At 40.4% G+C, this 23,337-nt stretch overlaps 2 protein-coding genes across 2 annotated transcripts; both read left to right on the top strand.

Annotated features, from left to right (window-relative positions):
• The first annotated feature begins 4,470 nt into the window (after positions 1-4,470).
• Positions 4,471-7,195, top strand: LOC139743386 (coelenterazine h 2-monooxygenase-like). Its single transcript, XM_071653870.1, has 2 exons — positions 4,471-4,928; positions 6,614-7,195. Exons 1-2 carry the CDS (start codon positions 4,572-4,574, stop codon positions 7,193-7,195), a joined length of 939 nt encoding a protein of 312 aa, XP_071509971.1. The 5' UTR covers positions 4,471-4,571.
• A 10,152-nt stretch (positions 7,196-17,347) lies between these two features.
• Positions 17,348-20,307, top strand: LOC139743385 (coelenterazine h 2-monooxygenase-like). Its single transcript, XM_071653869.1, has 2 exons — positions 17,348-18,044; positions 19,726-20,307. Exons 1-2 carry the CDS (start codon positions 17,556-17,558, stop codon positions 20,305-20,307), a joined length of 1,071 nt encoding a protein of 356 aa, XP_071509970.1. The 5' UTR covers positions 17,348-17,555.
• Positions 20,308-23,337: the final 3,030 nt, after the last annotated feature.

Raw genomic sequence — 23,337 nt, 5'->3', positions numbered from 1 at the left:
AAACAAAACATCCATCGAACAGTTGTCAACTACTTTGCCGGCCAACGAACATCTCGCTGTTCTTCAAGTCACTGAGCTGGTCGTTACTGAGGATGAACGGGGAGGGGATTTTAAAAGATAAGTAACAGCCTCAGTGACAGTATTTCTTGAATGATATACGATTCTGATGTTTCCGATCTCAACGAAGTGGAGAGTATGTAGATAATGTAGGCCTATCTATGCTGTAGTATTCTTGTAGGAGAACCGAATGTCATTTTACTTGTTGGGGCCTCATTAGTATGGGATCCATCTCTTTGACCAACAACTCCTGAAGCCTTGTCGACCACTCCCATTATAATCATGTCTCCTTGGGTTGATTTGATGGGTCTTTCTCAGATGATAGCTTATTGATACGCAAGCATTTTCATATCACTGTATTTTCATGGTGATGGGTACCTGACAATGCTCTGGCGCTGGAATATTCTTTTAAATGGACAACCTGAATCAAAGTGGAAAATCAAATAAAAAGTAAAGCCCGTAATCAGGGACATAAAATTATTGAAGCCCTACGTGAGACGGCTAAAGAGTCTTGCCCAAAATATGCCATATAGGCGTAAAGTTCATGAAGGCCGTTATAGATTTACTTTAAAGTGAAGTCGGATAATGAGAACTCTTGACTTGAATCGGGATGAAATTGAATAGATTATTATAGACTGAAGGACGACTACTCCCCCCCCCCCCATATAATAAGGATGACATTAATGACAATGTTGCCACTAGTACTTACAGAAAATCACAAAGTTACTGATAATGTTGGAAAAAACAACAACTAAAGATCAGCAAGGATGAGCAGTAGACCTACTACAGCAGCAGATTCTGCAGTCTGGGAATGAAAGACTTTTCTTCCAGGGGCTTAAAAAATCAGCTAACAAACATTTCCCTGAATCATCTTTTGAGAAGTGAATAATGTTACATGGCTTACTTTTTTTTTTTTACTTTTTAGATTAAACATGATACCTGGATGGCCGCTCCATTAAACTTGGGATGCCCAGGGTACACGCTGTCGCGCAACGATGCACTCGTATAACGGGCTTTCTCGGACTATTTAAGCTTGTAATTCACATATTATGCTTGGTGGAACAAAATAACCCCTTCCGCTCTCAGAGGCCAGGGAACATTAGTACACCAGGCAAGGGATGCGACTGATCTATGAGCGCAGGTGGAGGACACAAAATCACCAGGGGTGTCACCAGCTTTTTTTCAAGGGGGGTGCGTTTTGACACTAAAATGTAACGAGATTTTTTGGACAGACATTTGGAATATGATAGGAAGCTCTCAATCCCTAGACTTTTACTGTTTTTTGAGGGAAGCCAAGCGGGGAAAGGGCACCGGCGTAGCTAGGATTTTATCTTTTGGGGGGGGGGGGGGAGGAGGATGTAGAAGTACCTGTTGTCCCCCCCCCCCTCCTCCCACTCTTAGAACTGAAATTGCATTTTGATGTTGTAAATGGTGCAATTTGATGCATGTTTTGCTTGTTTTATCGACTTGAAACAGTCCCACTTGTTTAAGGTAGCAGCAAATTTTGATGTAGATTATTAATGAACAATTTGCCCGTAAAATAGTATCATCCAAATAAACTTCCTGTTTTAATATTTACACTGAATATCATGAACGCGGCCAAGCAAGAGCGATAAGAGTGAGCGAGTGGGAGGATGTGGGTGTCCCCCTCCCACGGCACTCCACGTCCAAATCACGTACAAAAAGTTATGAAAATTTGGTGGACGTGGTAGTAAGTGGTAAGTTTTTGGTCAATTTTGGTTTGGTCGTGCTTTATACGGGGTATGGCCGTTGGCGACTGTTCCACTGCTGAAGCACTACCTAGGCACGGCTGACCACGTCCAGCCACGTGTGTGTACGCGGAAAAATCCATTTGTCAGCGATAAGCCGCTAAACACGCGCTATTTCTCGTGATACCAACGCGTAACAGGAGTCAGATGACCGTGCTCTGCCCGTGACAGATCGCTAAACTTTCGCGTCTTTACCGCGTCTCCCCAAGTTTTAATCACTGCCGGAACACGGATCATCACGTGTGTTTCACGTGTGTTGCACGTCTTTACCACGTGTGCCTCCCGTGGTTGTCCGCGGAATAAAATTTTGAGCAGATCAAAACTTTTTACCGCGTCCGACGCTGTTCAGAATTTTCCCCGCGTCCTGCCAGTCTATAAATCTACCGTAGCTCGCCTTAAACTTAACATCAACGCGAACAACATCGTCTGCTTCACGGGAGACCACTTTTTGACGTGTTTTGGCCGTGCATAAGCCGTAAAGCGCTTTGCGACCGGGGGTTTTACACCATGGTTTCTACAAGAAAATGATGGTATACGACGGAAAGGTACGCGTTTTTCCCGTGTGCCCTTCATGAAAATATTTTGGCCCAGGGTTTCATTGAGATCGAATATTTTATTTGCGTAGATCTTCCATGAAAGTGTCAGTCGATTTCCTTTTATTGTTGGTCCACTGAAGAATTGTTCGTATCTGTTACCTACTTGAGTTTCGTTGCTTAGCAGTGCAATAATTGTATCACACAAGATCACACTAACGAGAATGATTTGCCATTTTGAAGCAACACTTTTGCTGTGTAACTGCTGTTTATTTGAGCGCGCACGTACTCTCACTGAGATTTATCACTCCTAGCAACCTATCAATAATGTAGCCAGCCAGCTTAATCGAATCATTATGAAAGATTTCAGGATCTAACATCTCAGCTAGAATAAATTGAAGTAGTAATGATGCTCTACTCAGCCATTAAAGTGTGCACGATCTTGGCGATGCTATTTTCAGAAGTTATCCAGTCTCATCAGCCGCTGTCTCATGGCCCTCTGTAGTAAACATGCACATTTATTTCAACTGAAATGACTATCGAGAATTCTATTGAAAAGACTGGAATATTTAGAGCTTCTGGATTGCCTTTGCTGATGATATGAACCTCTGCAGGCAAGGGAGGTCAGTCGGTGTGAGGAGAGTTAATAAAAAGATGCCGTACTCTATAATACTCTGACGGTTTAGAGTTGAGGAGGAGGTCAGGTCAGGGAGGTGTATGGCTTTCGTGCAAATTGGTGTGCAGGTTGGTGCGTCATACCAGGGAGGTGTCTCCCCCACAGAACTTTGGTCTCACATCCCTGGTCTGACACAATGCAATGGTAACCAAACGTGCCTGGTGCCTACGTCTGGCCTTTGCCCTCGTACCGATAGAAAGAACGCCCCGAGCTCCTCGGGTCATGCACGCAACCCTGGAAAGTCCCAAAACAGGCAGCCTCTCAGCAAAGATCACTGCATGTACCTTCGTTTGTGTCGATGGTATGTGCGAAAACAGTGTTTGCTGCTTCAAACCAGGAAATCGTTGCAAAAAAAAACACAAAAAACAAAAAACAAATAAAAAACAATAAGGAAAGTAGAAATTACGTGGTGCGTAATATAATGTCCCCGCCGGAAGTAGCATTTTGTAGCAAAATGTACAATGTAGGTAAAAAATCAAGGTCAAAGGTCAAAGGAGTCAAAGGTCAAAATTCTGTGTAGAAGTTTTGAAGCCCTCACCTAGTGCCATCACATAAAGCAAACGGAATCGAAATCGGGTTAGAAATGGCAAAGGAGTAGCATTTTGTAGCAAAATGTACAACACAGGTCAAAAATCAAGGTCAAAGGTCAAAATTCTGTGTAGAAGTTTTGAAGCCCTCACCTAGTGCCATCACATAAAGCAAACGGAATCGAAATCGGGTTAGAAATGGCGAAGGAGTAGCATTTTGTAGCAAAATGTCGGAAAGGTCAAAGGCTAAAGAGTCTTGCCCAAAATATGCCATATAGGCGTAAAGTTCATGAAGGCCGTTATAGATTAACTTTAAAGTGAAGTCGGATAATGAGAACTCTTGACTTGAATCGGGATGAAATTGAATAGATTATTATAGACTGAAGGACGACTACTCTCCCCCCCCCCCCCCCCCAGGATATAATAAGGATGACATTAATGACAATGTTGCCACTAGTACTTACAGAAAATCACAAAGTTACTGATAATGTTGGAAAAAACAACAACTAAAGATCAGCAAGGATGAGCAGTAGACCTACTACAGCAGCAGATTCTGCAGTCTGGGAATGAAAGACTTTTCTTCCAGGGGCTTAAAAAATCAGCTAACAAACATTTCCCTGAATCATCTTTTGAGAAGTGAATAATGTTTGAATACATGGCTTACTTTTTTTTTTTACTTTTTAGATTAAACATGATACCTGGATGGCCGCTCCATTAAACTTGGGATGCCCAGGGTACACGCTGTCGCGCAACGATGCACTCGTATAACGGGCTTTCTCGGACTATTTAAGCTTGTAATTCACATATTATGCTTGGTGAAACAAAATAACCCCTTCCGCTCTCAGAGGCCAGGGAACATTAGTACACCAGGCAAGGGATGCGACTGATCTATGAGCGCAGGTGGAGGACACAAAATCACATCTACATCCTAACGACAAACCATCGTCTTACACACGAAAAGTTGACAATTTTCGTTCAATTTTCATACGTTTTAAATGTTACGTCAGACATGTCTTCCTCAGACGGAGCGCCAGCACAGCAACAGTCCACAGTACCAATAGTGACAGCAGACGAATGGTGGGGGAAATGCAAAAAATTGGACGTCTTGGGAGAACAGATGTCGTACTACGACTCCGACCCCGATCAGCGCGATAGTGATCGAGCAGTCGTGTTTCTCCACGGGAACCCGACCTCGTCGTACCTCTGGAGGAACGTCGTACCTCAAGTTCAGCCTATTGCTCGTTGTCTAGCTCCCGACCTAATCGGCATGGGCAGATCCAACAAGCTCGCAAGCCTGTCGTATCGCTTCGTCGATCACTATAGATTCCTGTCTGCCTGGTTTGACAAGCTTAATCTGCCTAAAAAGGTGTGTAGGCCTCCTTAAGGGAATGTTTGGTTACTTTTTTAAACACAAATGAACAGTGAGCACTAACGTGATTTTTTTTTCTTCAAAATGCTGTTTCGTTTTTTCCATAATATTTTCTCTCTCGTTCTTTGTTAGCTTTCGTTAATGTGTGAGTTAGGCGGTTGATCCTCCCCGAAGCTGAGATTGTAAGTACTGTAGTAGTACGTATATTATAATGTAAAATCGGCACTATATCGTAATACATAAACCATGGCTCAAAGCACTTACTACGATAAATATGTTAATTTTTGTATCCTTTACCCTAATATATCTTGTTTAAAAAAAATTGTCGTTCACTGTGTGAATTCCTACTCTTGTGTTATCACAAACAGTAGCTCCCTACACATGTTAGAGATCTTACTTGTTTATGCATCTTTTTGTGAGTTCATTATACCTCTTGCCTTTTTTGAGTTACCAGTTCATAATACAGCTCAGAATAGCATGTCTGAAAAGAAATAGATAAGCTTTAAGGGCACAACTGAAAATTTGATCAACAGGAAATGAAATTAGGAAATTCACAGTATTCTGAATTTTCACAGATTTACACAAGTAAAGTTCTCGAATAGTCAATATGAATATGGAAATGAATGAGTTGATGATTTCATGGCCTCAAAACTTGTCACATATTTTGTAGACAAGAACTGATTCCAGCTTGTTTTATTCAAAATTATATTTATATTTCTTACTGATCACTATTATAGTTTTGAGGCCATGAAATCATCAACTCATTCATAACCATATTTTTATGGAAATGTATATATAATATCAAGTAGGGCTATTTTGAAGTTGTTTGTTTTGCACATAAGCAGAAGAAAACTTTGAGGTGATGACATCGCGATCTCATACATTTGCATATATGCATATTTACTGTTCGAGAACTGTTCCCGAGAAGTGTTTTGCAAAAATGAGCTAAAACAAATCTAGTTATTTCTGGTCTAGAATAAATTGTGCCTTAACCAGAGAGGTGATGAAGAAACGGGAAAGAAAAAGATCTGATTCAGATAAATAATTATGTGGAAAAAAATACTGAAAGAATTATCCTTATTGTATGAAATAACTCTTATTCGTGTTAGGACAATGAGAATATTCGTGCTTGTGGGTTAAGAGTTAAAATTAATGAAAATGTAAACGAAGTTGTCCGTCATTATTTCAACTTCAGATGAAAAATAGACAGAATCCACTGGCAATGCAAGGTGGGCAATTAAAATGTGCTAACTGAGGTTGTAATTGAATAAAGGGGTTGGTGGAGATGAGAATTGGGCTTTCAACTTTTTGTGAGGTACCAAGAAACCACTTACGAAATAGTATACAGAGCATACCATTTTCAGAGGAATTCAGAGTTTATTTGATGAAAATCGGGTTTGGAATGACTGAAACATCCAAAAACAAAGTAAAACAAACCGACCAGGAATAAAAGATTGGTCCAGCTTTTTATTAGGAATGCTCTTTTTTGTTGTTGATATCTCAGCCATTTCAAAACCGATTTCCATCAAATAAACGTTGAATCCCTCTCGGAATTACATGCCTTTTCATATTTCATTAGATATTTCTCATTATTTCACCCAAAAATATTAGAAACCTGAAGTTAGGTCTCAACCAAAACTACTACATGTAGCTCCATTTAAGTCTGCTTTCTCTGTCTACAGATCAGCATCGTTTGCCATGACTGGGGCTCCATACTGGGCTTCCATTGGAGCAATGAACATCGTGATCGTCTGGACGCCCTTGTTCACATTGAAAGCCTCGTCGCTCCTTATCACGGTTGGGAGGAATTTCCCGATGCCGATTTCAAGGTGTTCCGCACCGACGAAGGGGAGGAGATGGTTCTCCAGAAGAATGCCTTTGTGGAAGTACTCATGCCTCGCCTTATCAAGCGGGAGCTTAGGAAGGAGGAGAAGGAGGCCTACGTGGAGCCCTTCAAGAACCCAGGAGAAGACAGACGCCCAACCCTGACGTTTGCAAGGCAGATCCCCATCATTGGAGATGGTCCCGAGGATGTCATTGCAGCTGCTGCAGCTTATTACGCCTGGCTGAGTGAGTCTGCAAATCTCCCCAAGTTGTTCATCAATGTCCTATCTGGTCTCTTTGGCCCGAGCGTCAAGAAAACCACTGAGCACTGGCCCAATCAGAAAGTTGTTGATGCGGCTGGACTGCATTTCATTCAGGAGGATTCGCCCATTGAAGTTGGGGATTACATCAAAGATTTTTTGTCTGGTCTTTACAAGTGAAAATGTTTTCATTTTTTTTTTCATTTCATTTTTACCTTCTATTTAGGGGCAGGGTTTGTCTCAGAAAATAATCATGTAATGAGTAATTCTTGAATCAATCATTGTTTATAAACAAGATGAACGACGGCTAATTAAATGCATGAGATGAAGCATTCATGCGCAGTAGACTATTCTTTCCACCCCCCCCCCCCCCCGAAAACAGAGCAGAAACTGTGCTTCTCTGTGAGGCAGCCAATCGATCCTTCTGGAAAGATCATCATAATGATGGAATGAAATGTAACCATTATTCTTGAAGATCGAAATGTGTTGTGTTTAATGAATAATATGGTGACACCAAAAGCTTCTTTTATTGTCATTCCTTTATAATAATAATCTGTGACTGAATTTTGTTATGAAGTGCTGTGAAACCATTCCTTGACCGTGTAAGAGCGCTATATAAATGATTCAATTGTATTGAATTGTATTGTACATGTATGTTGTTTCATCAAACAAGGCTCATGTTTGTAGTACGTCATGGTTAATAGAAATCGAGGTGTAGGGGTGAAGTGCGAAATACAAAATGTGTAGTCTGCGCAACGGCATGAAAATGTAAGTGTAAATGTGCATGAGCTTACTTTTTTTTTCTGCAGAAAAGTTGAGAAAAGCTTGGTGGAAGTCATGTGCCTGATGTATTCTCTCTTTATATCTCTCTTTTTACTTTAAAATGTACGGTATTTGCCAATAATGGAATCTTTATTAGTGGATGTAGGAGGATCAAACAAAATTGTCTGCACATTAGGCTGTAGATAGTGACAAAGCTGAATGGACTCAGTATGTAAGCTTTAAAACATTGTAAATGATTTAAAAAAAAATGTTGCCTGCTATTAGATGTGTATGTTACAACATGTCAGTCAAAAGGGTCTAGATTGCTCATTGCTCATGGACTCCGTACAGGGCAACCAGAAAGTAGGGTGAGGTGCTAGACTCGCCTAGTACCCCCTTGATAGAACGAAAATCTACAGGTTGCTCTAGTAGGAGGCACCTACGGGAAATTATGAAAATCCCTGGGCGAATATAATAGGTGCGCGAAATTGATACATGACATTGTAATGAAGTCTGGTGGGTTTGCCATAATCAAAGGCTGCTGTGATTGCAGTTACCATGACGAATAACCCGAATACTCATATCTGATTGGTTACTGCATGACTGCTGCCATTGAAAGAACCATCATTGTAACATAACAATAATCATTGTAATGAGATTTATGGAATGGAGACCCGAGTCTGCCGTCGGCCCGCGGGTCAACAAAGCTCATGTATTACTCTGCGCGATGAGAATGGAGGAGACAAGGGGAAATGGTATAGAGGGAAGCTTTTTATAGAAACCGTATTAAAGGCTGCAAACAAAATTGTCTCGATTTTTAGACGACGTCCCATCCGATGGCGATCATGCGGAGATGGGCACAAGGTCGCCGATCCGATTATCACGAAAACTTACAGCTTGACTTCATGAAATGAATGTTTTAATCAATTTGTGGTTGTTTGTTTTGTTTCTTGGAATTTGTTTGCAGCATTATTCAAACCGAGATAATCAGTCTTAAATCAGTTCAGAGTTACCATTGCTTTCATTTTTGTATGATGCAGATAAATTGATGATAACATTACGTAGATAAAGGGTAAATATGCCAATTCTTGGCAAATGGAGTACATCATACGCGCAGAGAAAAGACGTGAGTGCATGATATACATTAAAGGCATTATTTAGGCCCTATACCACATCTGCAGATGAAACAAAAACTCAGCTTTAGTGCTTCAAAATAGTTTTAAAATGTGAGTTAGGGATAGAAACCACTAATGTAAAAAATTAATCAGGATAATCAATGTTACATATTGTTTAATGTTAGATATACAAAATATGAACAACAGTTATAATAAAAGTGTTTCTAGACTAAACCGTCCACAGTTATGGTTAACCCATTCCTTACGGGAACCTGGTGGCCTGTGTATTAAATCTATGGGAATTTCGGAATTCGGCATGGAACGGGTTAAGTGAGAAAAATAGTGATATCTCCTTATATTTTAGGGGTTTTTTGCAAAAATTTCATATAGTAGGATGTTTTGTGATGCAACTGACCTACACATAATTATGCAACAAATGTAATAACTCGAACATCGCTGCTCCCAATTATAAGCTCTACCCTTAACTAGATGTAAATAATCAATACTGAGACATTCTGTATGAATGTTACTAAATCAGCAATTTCTGTGTTGTCTGTGAGACTTCGAATAAAAGATCGGCCCAATCACAAATTGTGTTCCTCTTTACGTGTTGTTTGATGTGCTGTAAAGGACTCCCTCTCGCTCTATCTCTCTCCTTCACTCTCTCTCTATATATATTGATCTATCTCCTTTTCTTATTTGTCTCTCTCTCTCTCTCTCTCTCTCTCTCTCTGTCTATCTCCCTCCCTGTATGCATGTGTATGCACAGTAGGAGTGCTAGGGTTAGCTTCTACAAGTTTTGATTATATGTGATTTTGATTTGATGATTTGATTTCATATATTTCATATATTATGTGATCCTCCTCCAGGAAACCCTGACAAGGTCACAGACATCAAACCTGATCAAACTGCATCTTAAGATGATATGGATGAAGAGGAATAATTTAGTATCTATTCAAAATGTAAAAACTACCTTGGGTTCATTTTGCAATGTTTAAAAACTACTAATATGTTATTTTTTGTGAAGCATGTTATTAGCACTACATGTAGAATTGACACTTGTCAAAAAAAAATTAATCTCATACATGCTTGACTGAATCCAAACTTGCACCTGGAAATTGTGTCGATTCCTTAACTACCTGCGGTCAAAATCCTAAAGTCATTAAATGTTTTGAAGTTTGACACATCTTACTTGTTTATGAAAATTGTATATGATCACCACGAGAATATATAAATATATATATATATATACAATATGTTATAAAGTACACATTCTGTTCCCAAAATTGTTTAGAGGAAACTGATTTCTTGTCTTAGATTTAAAAAAAAACCGCAGTAAAGTGCGAAGAAATAAAGGTCCATTTTGCCCATGACATCATCTGGAAGATGAATACAGACTGTATATCCATCACTGAGTAGGCCCTAATGAAAAACATCACAGAGAAAGAATGTGATTACATTGCCACTTATCAATGCTGTATAAAATGAATGTCCAATACTGAGTCATCCCAGGTGATGTTTGGAAGTTAACAAATTTCAGTGTTTATTTCAAGGACTGCAATATTATACGAATAATTTATGAGTTGTGAGTGCATAGGGCACGAATATCGCACGAGGCGCGAGATAAGCCACTGGTCTACTAGTATTCAACAAGGCGCGTAGCGCCGCGTTGAATAGACCAGTGGCGAATCTCGCGCCGAGTGCGGTATTACGTGCCCCAATGCACGAACAAAATCATAAATTATTCGTTTTATACAACACCTTGTCCACAATCACAGTACTAAATTAGTGACCGCTAACTCAGGAAGGCCCAAAAATAAATGTAACAATTAGGCCGAGAATTGTAAACCACCCTGTGTACTGCTTCAAACACTCGTCATGATTCGACCACACAGTCACAGGAATCACAAACTCCGCAGGGTCTATACCCATTCTACGCTAACGTTAGATCGAGTTAGGCCTGACTGTTAAGCCTACCTGAGATGTCGGTAGATCTAGTAGTAGGTCTAGACTTTCTCTATTTCCGAAAATGATTTTGTATAAAAACACAGAAAAATAATCAAATTACGGTTTCTCAACTTCAAATGAAGTCTTGATTTTGGGATCACTGTGGTCCACATAGCAGATCAGAGTCAAAACTAAAAACACAGCAGTAGGTAGGCCGCAATACATGCAACTAGCTAGGTAAAGTAGCTGCGCGTACACGTTAACGTTGCAGTACTCCGCCGCGACTGGTCTGTTTACCGGCAGCGCATCGCAGCGCAGCCGGCCAGCACGTAGGGGCAAGCATGGTGTCACCGGACACCATGGTATTACCGGACACGCACATTTTTGCGTACTAATGACATTCTGTACGCGCGAGACTTCGTAGATTAGCCTCACAGAACTTTGTGTGGACCGAAATCGCAAAAAACTCCACATAAAAATGTAAAAACACGAAAAAATTCACATTTTACCTCAAATTTATAGTTGAGTGACCCGCACCTCGTTTATAGTTAATATTTATGCATGTTTGAATCACATTTCGCGACTGAAATTCCATGAAATCCCACTCACATACAGGAAAAATGCTGAAGATTCTATTAGAACCAAAAGTTCACTGATCAATATCGGAAATTTGTAGCTATCGTCCTCAAACGCGAACGATGCGGAATAGCTGTGCGCCAAGGGGCACGCAACTCATCGCCCGCGAGTGCAGCTCCCATAGACAAAGCACGTATACTCTAACCAGTTGTCGATTTCTCACAAGGTTTTATTGCGTGAACTGTTCGAAATGGTCAAGGCAGACATTTTACTGTAAAATACGAAATTTGAGCTTCATTTGCAGATTTTTTGTGTGTGTCATCCGCTCGGTGAGAATGTGTACGGTCATTTGTGGGATGAATTGTGATTCTGGTGCAAGGATTAGGTGCGAAAGACCTCGATTATTCGATTACGAAAATAGCGTCCGGTAATACAATGCGATTTTGCACGGCGCAAAAAACCACTATTTTTAGAGGGGTATGTTTGAAGCATATTTTCTAAAAACTGGAACGAAGAAATGACGTAAGTTGGCTGAATTCGTAATTTCCATGAGTCTGTGAATAAGTGGTGTTGTTTTTAGCCGAAATTTCATTCTATGAGTACGGAATTCAAAGCCACAAAGAAAAGCGTCCGGTAATAGGATGTTCCACCCTACAATGTAGTTTGCTGGCGCTTTTATTGCTGCTGTGAGCCACAGAACTCTGTGAGCGGCCATGCATTAGTAGCCCCCCACGAAGCCGTGCTATAGTACCTTCGAGCCGTGCAATAGGCCCATGCCAGGGGCCTATTGTATGGCTGTCACTCTCAATGAGTTTGGTAGGTATTTTCTATTGAATGTCATGTGACATGTTCTTGGCCAATCACAATTCGACATCATTCTGAGGTGTTGTATAATACAATATATATAACATCTGGGGCATGTTGCATAAAAATTAATATTATGGTTAACTTTGCCATCCAATTGTAACTACCATGGCAACAATACTCAACAGCCAATCAAAATCAAGAATTCCATGGAAGTTACCATGATGCCAAAGTTACCATAATAGTAAATTTTATGCAACAGGACCCGTATGTCAATCTACCAAATTGGGTTGCTGTTCTTTCTTCTCTGTGAAAGGTATAACATTCTGGAATAAGCTGTAAAGCATCCCCCCCCCCCTCTCTCTCTACATCTCTACGGTGGTTTACACACTATGTTTCTGTATGTATGTTGTATGTGTGTGTTTGTGTGTTTGTCCTTCTTTTGTGTGTGCATTTTTCCCAGTGGGATATTTATCATTCTAAATCCAACATACGTTATCTAAACACATAATACATCATACTACTTCTAACAAAGCACTTTGAAAAACAGGCAATGAAATGTGACTCAGACCATCATTTATTATTGCCATACACATCAAGAATACGGGTGTCCAAATAGACACCATTTTTCTGAAACACTTATGATTATTACTGTACTCAAGATTTTTTTTTCTTCCATCGTGCGGCATATTCCAGGTTTCTAAAGACGAATTTCAATAAAGTTCGAATATCTTCTCTAAATTGCTTTTGCCATGGTTTCCAGAAGAAAATGGTGGTACGACTGTGCGGTACGCGTTCCTCCATTTGTGCCCGACATGATTTTTTTTTTTTTTTTTTTTTTTTGCCTCCGGTGATTTCAGTGAGATCTAACATTTTATTTGCGTGGATCTACCATGAAAGTGTCGGTCTGTTGGTCCACTGAAGATTTGTCCATATCTGTCAACCACTTTCACTTTCAGTTCAATTCAAATCAAACTTATTTCCGTTTTTCGACAATAACATAAACACATCTCACTCTCTAATAGTGAGAGAAATCATGTATACAAAACAATAATGTGGATTGGAAAGAGAACAACAATTACAGGTTCAAGTGATTGCCGTTTACACCGATTATCTGTAAAACTATATAGTTATATATAAATCACATACAACTCTTGTTTCAACATTACTAAAGCTTTCGGAGGCACCATTCTTCCAGTGAATCTAGACAATTGTGAAGTTGGTATGATATACTGTTTCCCTCAGGGGTAAGAAATGAGAGAAAGAGGAAAAAAAGAAGAAAAGAACGTATAAAGGAGGGCTAAGCAGGGGCGTCACCAGCTTTTTTTCAAGGGGGGTGCGTTTTGACACTAAAATGTAACGAGATTTTTTGGACAGACATTTGGAATATGATAGGAAGCTCTCAATCCCTAGACTTTTACTGTTTTTTGAGGGAAACCAAGCGGGGAAAGGGCACCGGCGTAGCTAGGATTTTATCTTTGGGGGGGGGGGGGGGGGAGGAGGATGTAGAAGTACCTGTTGTCCCCCCCCCCCCCCTCCTCCCACTCTTAGAACTGAAATTGCATTTTGATGTTGTAAATGGTGCAATTTGATGCATGTTTTGCTTGTTTTATCGACTTGAAACAGTCCCACTTGTTTAAGGTAGCAGTAAATTTTGATGTAGATTATTAATGAACAATTTGCCCGTAAAATAGAATCATCCAAATAAACTTCCTGTTTTAATATTTACACTGAATATCATGAACGCGGCCAAGCAAGAGCGATAAGAGTGAGCGAGTGGGAGGATGTGGGTGTCCCCCTCCCACGGCACTCCACGTCCAAATCACGTACAAAAAGTTATGAAAATTTGGTGGACGTGGTAGTAAGTGGTAAGTTTTTTGTCAATTTTGGTTTGGTCGTGCTTTATACGGGGTATGGCCGTTGGCGACTGTTCCACTGCTGAAGCACTACCTAGGCACGGCTGACCACGTCCAGCCACGTGTGTGTACGCGGAAAAATCCATTTGTCAGCGATAAGCCGCTAAACACACGCTATTTCCCGTGATACCAACGCGTAACAGAGTCAGATGACCGTGCTCTGCCCGTGACAGATCGCTAAACTTTCGCGTCTTTACCGCGTCTCCCCAAGTTTTAATCACTGCCGGAACACGGATCATCACGTGTGTTTCACGTGTGTTGCACGTCTTTACCACGTGTGCCTCCCGTGGTTGTCCGCGGAATAAAATTTTGAGCAGATCAAAACTTCTTACCGCGTCCGACGCTGTTCAGAATTTTCCCCGCGTCCTGCCAGTCTATAAATCTACCGTAGCTCGCCTTAAACTTAACATCAACGCGAACAACATCGTCTGCTTCACGGGAGACCACTTTTTGACGTGTTTTGGCCGTGCATAAGCCGTAAAGCTCTTTGCGACCGGGGGTTTTACACCATGGTTTCTACAAGAAAATGATGGTATACGACGGAAAGGTACGCGTTTTTCCCGTGTGCCCTTCATGAAAATATTTGGGTCCAGGGTTTCATTGAGATCGAATATTTTATTTGCGTAGATCTTCCATGAAAGTGTCAGTCGATTTCCTTTTATTGTTGGTCCACTGAAGAATTGTTCGTATCTGTTACCTACTTGAGTTTCGTTGCTTAGCAGTGCAATAATTGTATCACACAAGATCACACTAACGAGAATGATTTGCCATTTTGAAGCAACACTTTTGCTGTGTAACTGCTGTTTATTTGAGCGCGCACGTACTCTCACTGAGATTTATCACTCCTAGCAACCTATCAATAATGTAGCCAGCCAGCTTAATCGAATCATTATGAAAGATTTCAGGATCTAACATCTCAGCTAGAATAAATTGAAGTAGTAATGATGCTCTACTCAGCCATTAAAGTGTGCACGATCTTGGCGATGCTATTTTCAGAAGTTATCCAGTCTCATCAGCCGCTGTCTCATGGCCCTCTGTAGTAAACATGCACATTTATTTCAACTGAAATGACTATCGAGAATTCTATTGAAAAGACTGGAATATTTAGAGCTTCTGGATTGCCTTTGCTGATGATATGAACCTCTGCAGGCAAGGGAGGTCAGTCGGTGTGAGGAGAGTTAATAAAAAGATGCCGTACTCTATAATACTCTGACGGTTTAGAGTTGAGGAGGAGGTCAGGTCAGGGAGGTGTATGGCTTTCGTGCAAATTGGTGTGCAGGTTGGTGCGTCATACCAGGGAGGTGTCTCCCCCACAGAACTTTGGTCTCACATCCCTGGTCTGACACAATGCAATGGTAACCAAACGTGCCTGGTGCCTACGTCTGGCCTTTGCCCTCGTACCGAGAGAAAGAACGCCCCGAGCTCCTCGGGTCATGCACGCAACCCTGGAAAGTCCCAAAACAGGCAGCCTCTCAGCAAAGATCACTGCATGTACCTTCGTTTGTGTCGATGGTATGTGCGAAAACAGTGTTTGCTGCTTCAAACCAGGAAATCGTTGCAAAAAAAAAACAAAAAACAAAAAACAAATAAAAAACAATAAGGAAAGTAGAAATTACGTGGTGCGTAATATAATGTCCCCGCCGGAAGTAGCATTTTGTAGCAAAATGTACAATGTAGGTAAAAAATCAAGGTCAAAGGTCAAAGGAGTCAAAGGTCAAAATTCTGTGTAGAAGTTTTGAAGCCCTCACCTAGTGCCATCACATAAAGCAAACGGAATCGAAATCGGGTTAGAAATGGCAAAGGAGTAGCATTTTGTAGCAAAATGTACAACACAGGTCAAAAATCAAGGTCAAAGGTCAAAATTCTGTGTAGAAGTTTTGAAGCCCTCACCTAGTGCCATCACATAAAGCAAACGGAATCGAAATCGGGTTAGAAATGGCGAAGGAGTAGCATTTTGTAGCAAAATGTCGGAAAGGTCAAAGGTCAAGGTCAAAGGTCACAACTGAAATTCTGTGTAGAAGTTTCAAAGCTCCCATGTAGTGTTATCATATAAAGCAAACAGAATCAAAATTGGCTCATAAATGACAGAGAAGTAGCAAATTGAATATTTTGATCACACACGGACGCACACACATACACACACACGGACACACACACGTACGGAGCCCGTTTCATAGTCCCCTGCTCGAACTCGTTCGGCGGGGACAAAAAAAAAAAAAAACAAGAACACCAAAACCAAACAAAACATCCATCGAACAGTTGTCAACTACTTTGCCGGCCAACGAACATCTCGCTGTTCTTCAAGTCACTGAGCTGGTCGTTACTGAGGATGAACGGGGAGGGGATTTTAAAAGATAAGTAACAGCCTCAGTGACAGTATTTCTTGAATGATATACGATTCTGATGTTTCCGATCTCAACGAAGTGGAGAGTATGTAGATAATGTAGGCCTATCTATGCTGTAGTATTCTTGTAGGAGAACCGAATGTCATTTTACTTGTTGGGGCCTCATTAGTATGGGATCCATCTCTTTGACCAACAACTCCTGAAGCCTTGTCGACCACTCCCATTATAATCATGTCTCCTTGGGTTGATTTGATGGGTCTTTCTCAGATGATAGCTTATTGATACGCAAGCATTTTCATATCACTGTATTTTCATGGTGATGGGTACCTGACAATGCTCTGGCGCTGGAATATTCTTTTAAATGGACAACCTGAATCAAAGTGGAAAATCAAATAAAAAGTAAAGCCCGTAATCAGGGACATAAAATTATTGAAGCCCTACGTGAGACGGCTAAAGAGTCTTGCCCAAAATATGCCATATAGGCGTAAAGTTCATGAAGGCCGTTATAGATTTACTTTAAAGTGAAGTCGGATAATGAGAACTCTTGACTTGAATCGGGATGAAATTGAATAGATTATTATAGACTGAAGGACGACTACTCCCCCCCCCCCCCCCCCAGGATATAATAAGGATGACATTAATGACAATGTTGCCACTAGTACTTACAGAAAATCACGAAGTTACTGATAATGTTGGAAAAAACAACAACTAAAGATCAGCAAGGATGAGCAGTAGACCTACTACAGCAGCAGATTCTGCAGTCTGGGAATGAAAGACTTTTCTTCCAGGGGCTTAAAAAATCAGCTAACAAACATTTCCCTGAATCATCTTTTGAGAAGTGAATAATGTTACATGGCTTACTTTTTTTTTTTTACTTTTTAGATTAAACATGATACCTGGATGGCCGCTCCATTAAACTTGGGATGCCCAGGGTACACGCTGTCGCGCAACGATGCACTCGTATAACGGGCTTTCTCGGACTATTTAAGCTTGTAATTCACATATTATGCTTGGTGGAACAAAATAACCCCTTCCGCTCTCAGAGGCCAGGGAACATTAGTACACCAGGCAAGGGATGCGACTGATCTATGAGCGCAGGTGGAGGACACAAAATCACATCTACATCCTAACGACAAACCATCGTCTTACACACGAAAAGTTGACAATTTTCGTTCAATTTTCATACGTTTTAAATGTTACGTCAGACATGTCTTCCTCAGACGGAGCGCCAGCACAGCAACAGTCCACAGTACCAATAGTGACAGCAGACGAATGGTGGGGGAAATGCAAAAAATTGGACGTCTTGGGAGAACAGATGTCGTACTACGACTCCGACCCCGATCAGCGCGATAGTGATCGAGCAGTCGTGTTTCTCCACGGGAACCCGACCTCGTCGTACCTCTGGAGGAACGTCGTACCTCAAGTTCAGCCTATTGCTCGTTGTCTAGCTCCCGACCTAATCGGCATGGGCAGATCCAACAAGCTCGCAAGCCTGTCGTATCGCTTCGTCGATCACTATAGATTCCTGTCTGCCTGGTTTGACAAGCTTAACCTGCCTAAAAAGGTGTGTAGGCCTCCTTAAGGGAATGTTTGGTTACTTTTTTAAACACAAATGAACAGTGAGCACTAACGTGATTTTTTTTTTCTTCAAAATGCTGTTTCGTTTTTTCCATAATATTTTCTCTCTCGTTCTTTGTTAGCTTTCGTTAATGTGTGAGTTAGGCGGTTGATCCTCCCCGAAGCTGAGATTGTAAGTACTGTAGTAGTACGTATATTATAATGTAAAATCGGCACTATATCGTAATACATAAACCATGGCTCAAAGCACTTACTACGATAAATATGTTAATTTTTGTATCCTTTACCCTAATATATCTTGTTTAAAAAAATTGTCGTTCACTGTGTGAATTCCTACTCTTGTGTTATCACAAACAGTAGCTCCCTACACATGTTAGAGATCTTACTTGTTTATGCATCTTTTTGTGAGTTCATTATACCTCTTGCCTTTTTTGAGTTACCAGTTCATAATACAGCTCAGAATAGCATGTCTGAAAAGAAATAGATAAGCTTTAAGGGCACAACTGAAAATTTGATCAACAGGAAATGAAATTAGGAAATTCACAGTATTCTGAATTTTCACAGATTTACACAAGTAAAGTTCTCGAATAGTCAATATGAATATGGAAATGAATGAGTTGATGATTTCATGGCCTCAAAACTTGTCACATATTTTGTAGACAAGAACTGATTCCAGCTTGTTTTATTCAAAATTATATTTATATACCTTACTGATCACTATTATAGTTTTGAGGCCATGAAATCATCAACACATTCATAACCATATTATTATGGAAATGTATATATAATATCAAGTAGGGCTATTTTGAAGTTGTTTGTTTTGCACATAAGCAGAAGAAAACTTTGAGGTGATGACATCGCGATCTCATACATTTGCATATATGCATATTTACTGTTCGAGAACTGTTCCCGAGAAGTGTTTTGCAAAAATGAGCTAAAACAAATCTAGTTATTTCTGGTCTAGAATAGATTGTGCCTTAACCAGAGAGGTGATGAAGAAACTGGAAAGAAAAAGATCTGATTCAGATAAATATGTGGAAAAAAATACTGAAAGAATTATCCTTATTGTATGAAATAACTCTTATTCGTGTTAGGACAATGAGAATATTCGTGCTTGTGGGTTAAGAGTTAAAATTAATGAAAATGTAAACGAAGTTGTCCGTCATTATTTCAACTTCAGATGAAAAATAGACAGAATCCACTGGCAATGCAAGGTGGGCAATTAAAATGTGCTAACTGAGGTTGTAATTGAATAAAGGGGTTGGTGGAGATGAGAATTGGGCTTTCAACTTTTTGTGAGGTACCAAGAAACCACTTACGAAATAGTATACAGAGCATACCATTTTCAGAGGAATTCAGAGTTTATTTGATGAAAATCGGGTTTGGAATGACTGAAACATCCAAAAACAAAGTAAAACAAACCGACCAGGAATAAAAGATTGGTCCAGCTTTTTATTAGGAATGCTCTTTTTTGTTGTTGATATCTCAGCCATTTCAAAACCGATTTCCATCAAATAAACGTTGAATCCCTCTCGGAATTACATGCCTTTTCATATTTCATTAGATATTTCTCATTATTTCACCCAAAAATATTAGAAACCTGAAGTTAGGTCTCAACCAAAACTACTACATGTAGCTCCATTTAAGTCTGCTTTCTCTGTCTACAGATCAGCATCGTTTGCCATGACTGGGGCTCCATACTGGGCTTCCATTGGAGCAATGAACATCGTGATCGTCTGGACGCCCTTGTTCACATTGAAAGCCTCGTCGCTCCTTATCACGGTTGGGAGGAATTTCCCGATGCCGATTTCAAGGTGTTCCGCACCGACGAAGGGGAGGAGATGGTTCTCCAGAAGAATGCCTTTGTGGAAGTACTCATGCCTCGCCTTATCAAGCGGGAGCTTAGGAAGGAGGAGAAGGAGGCCTACGTGGAGCCCTTCAAGAACCCAGGAGAAGACAGACGCCCAACCCTGACGTTTGCAAGGCAGATCCCCATCATTGGAGATGGTCCCGAGGATGTCATTGCAGCTGCTGCAGCCTATTACGCCTGGTTGAGTGAGTCTGCAAATCTCCCCAAGTTGTTCATCAATGTCCTATCTGGTCTCTTTGGCCCGAGCGTCAAGAAAACCACTGAGCACTGGCCCAATCAGAAAGTTGTTGATGCGGCTGGACTGCATTTCATTCAGGAGGATTCGCCCATTGAAGTTGGGGATTACATCAAAGATTTTTTGTCTGGTCTTTACAAGTGAAAATGTTTTCATGTTGATTGTTTGGGTTTTTTTTTTTCATTTCATTTTTACCTTCTATTTAGGGGCAGGGGTTTGTCTTAGAAAATAATCATGTAATGAGTAATTCTTGAATCAATCATTGTTTATAAACAAGATGAACGACGGCTAATTAAATGCATGAGATGAAGCATTCATGCGCAGTAGACTATTCTTTCCATCCCCCCCCCCCCCCCGAAAACAGAGCAGAAGCTGTGCTTCTCTGTGAGGCAGCCAATCGATCCATCTGGAAAGATCATCATAATGATGGAATGAAATGTAACCATTATTCTTGAAGATCGAAATGTGTTGTGTTTAATGAATCATATGGTGACATCAAAAGCTTTTTTTATTGTCATTCCTTTATAATAATAATCTGTGACTGAATTTTGTTGTGAAGTGCTGTGAAACCATTCCTTGACCGTGTAAGAGCGCTATATAAATGATTCAATTGTATTGCATTGTATTGTACATGTATGTCGTTTCATCAAACAAGGCTCATGTTTGTAGTACGTCATGGTTAATAGAAATCGAGGTGTAGGGGTGAAGTGCGAAATACAAAATGTGTAGTCTACGCAACGGCATGAAAATGTAAGTGTACATGTGCATGAGCTTACTTTTTTATTTTCTGCAGAAAAGTTGAGAAAAGTTGAGAAAAGCTTGGTGGAAGTCATGTGCCTGATATATTCTCTCTTTATATCTCTCTTTTTACTTTAAAATGTACGGTATTTGCCAATAATGGAATCTTTATTAGTGGATGTAGAAGGATCAAACAAAATTTTCTGCACATTAGGCTGTAGATAGTGACAAAGCTGAATGGACTCAGTATGTAAGCTTTAAAACATTGTAAATGATAAAAAAAAAATATATACCTCATAAGTGAGATTCGTATCACTGATTGGTCAAAAGTATATCACGTGACAAGGTGTAGTCCCGTCTATCTTGCCTTAGGGTTTTCATGTAAGTGATAGAAAGGCAAAACCCTCGTGATAGAAAGGCAAACCCCTCGTGATAGAATTCGTAAACCCTCCGCGACTTTTGTACACATAACAAGTACACTAGACTTCGCGCGCGGTGTCCGCAACCCCTCCACCCAAGGACGTTCACTACGCGCATCATAAAATTATGTGCAAAATCATCGCACTCGCCTAGCGCACCTAGCAGGCGCAGGCATGTTTCAACGTGGCATGGTACGTGATCGAGCGCTCCTCCGTGATTTGAAGTGAGCTGGATCAAAGATCGTACACTTTGTCTTTAGGATTTCTTAGAATCCCGAAGCAGAGGCAAATCTCAGCATGTTGGAAATATCGAATTAAAACACGAGCGACGGGAAACTGGATGTATACTGTAATATTCTGCCAAGATTTTATGCTGGAGCTCGCCGAAGGCCGTGTGAGTGAGTACAATGTACCGTGCCTACTGGGTAGTGTACGAAATGCACGAAAACCATGCAAGCAAGCGCAGGCTGTGGCCTGATTTTAGGGCTAACGTTTAGGCCTAACAGTTAGAATTTACTTCGTATTTGCCTAGCCCTAGATCTTGGTTAAGTCTTAAACGATGAGGTATATAAAACAAATATTAACTGCTCTGTATTCGGATGGTGGTGGAAATTATCATTCCCGAGGTGCTTTTCATACCGACCCTTCTATTACCCCGAGGCGTTCCCATCCTCATGAGCAGTCAATATTTGTATAATGCTGCCTGCTATTAGATGTGTATGTTACAACATGTCAGTCAAAAGGGTCTAGATTGCTCATTGCTCATGGAGTCTGAACAGGGCAACCAGAAACTAGGGTGAGGTGCTAGACTCGCCTAATACCCCCTTGCTAGAACGAAAATCTACAGGTTGCTCTAGTAGGAGGCACCTACGGGAAATTATGAAAATCCCTGGGCGAATATAATAGGTGCGCGAAATATGATACATGTAATGAAGTCTGGTGGGTTTGCCATAATCAAAGGCTGCTGTGATTGCAGTTATCATGACGAATAACCCGAATACTCATATCTGATTGGTTACTGCATGACTGCTGCCATTGAAAGAACCATCATTGTAACATAACATTAATCATTGTAATGAGATTTATGGAACGGAGGCCCGAGTCTGCCGTCGGCCCTCGGATCAACAAAGCTCATGTATTGCTCTGCGCGATGAGAATGGAGGAGACAAGAGGAAATGGCATAGAGGGAAGCTTTTTATAGAAACCGTATTAAAGGCTGCAAAAAATTTGTCTCGATTTTTAGACGACGTCCCATCCGATGGCGATCATGCGGAGATGGGCACAAGGTTGCCAATCCGATTATCACGAAAACTTACAGCTTGACTTCTTGAAGTGATATTTTAATCAATTTGTGGTTGTTTGTTTTGTTCTTTGGAATTTGTTTGCATCATTTCAATTCGAGATAATCAGTCTTAAATCAATTCAGAGTTACCATTGCTTTCATTTTTGTATGATGCAGATAAATTGGTGATAACATCACGTAGATAAAGGGTGAATATGCCAATTCTTGGCAAATGGAGTACATCATACGCGCAGACAAAAGACATGAGTGCATGATATAAGGCATTATTTACCATCTGCAGATGAAACAAAAACTCAGCTTTAATGCTTCAAAATAGTTTTAGAATGTGAGTTAGGGTTAGAAACCACCAATGTAAAAATATTAATCAGGATAATCAATGTTACATATTGTTAGATATACAAAATGTGAATAATAGCTATAATAAAAATGTTTCTAGACTAAACCGTCTACAGTTATGGTTTAGTGAGAAAAATAGTGATATCTCCTTATATTTTAGGTTTTATTGCAAACATTTCATATGGTAGGATGTTTTGTGATGCAACTGACCTACACATAATTATGCACCAAATGTGATAACTCGAACATCGCTGCTCCCAATGGTAAGCTCTACCCTTAACTAGATATAAATAATCAATACTGAGACATTCTGTATGAATGTTACAAAATCAGCAATTTCTGTGTTGTCTGTGAGACTTCGAATAAAAGATCGGCCCA

This window comes from Diadema antillarum, unplaced genomic scaffold (assembly GCF_040938485.1).
Source record: "Diadema antillarum isolate AM-2024a unplaced genomic scaffold, OU_Dant_1.0 seq00001076_RagTag, whole genome shotgun sequence".
Taxonomy (NCBI): Eukaryota; Metazoa; Echinodermata; class Echinoidea; order Diadematoida; family Diadematidae; genus Diadema; species Diadema antillarum.
This window is presented reverse-complemented; position numbering and strand designations above follow the sequence as displayed.

Excerpts from the sequence above, each read along its gene's own strand:
- LOC139743386 (XM_071653870.1), top strand. The coding sequence starts at position 4,572 with ATGTCTTCCTCAGACGGAGCGCCAGCACAGCAACAGTCCACAGTACCA. Across the intron at positions 4,929-6,613 it reads AGCTTAATCTGCCTAAAAAG|ATCAGCATCGTTTGCCATGA; the intron begins GTGTGTAGGCCT and ends CTCTGTCTACAG.
- LOC139743385 (XM_071653869.1), top strand. The coding sequence starts at position 17,556 with ATGCGACTGATCTATGAGCGCAGGTGGAGGACACAAAATCACATCTAC. Across the intron at positions 18,045-19,725 it reads AGCTTAACCTGCCTAAAAAG|ATCAGCATCGTTTGCCATGA; the intron begins GTGTGTAGGCCT and ends CTCTGTCTACAG.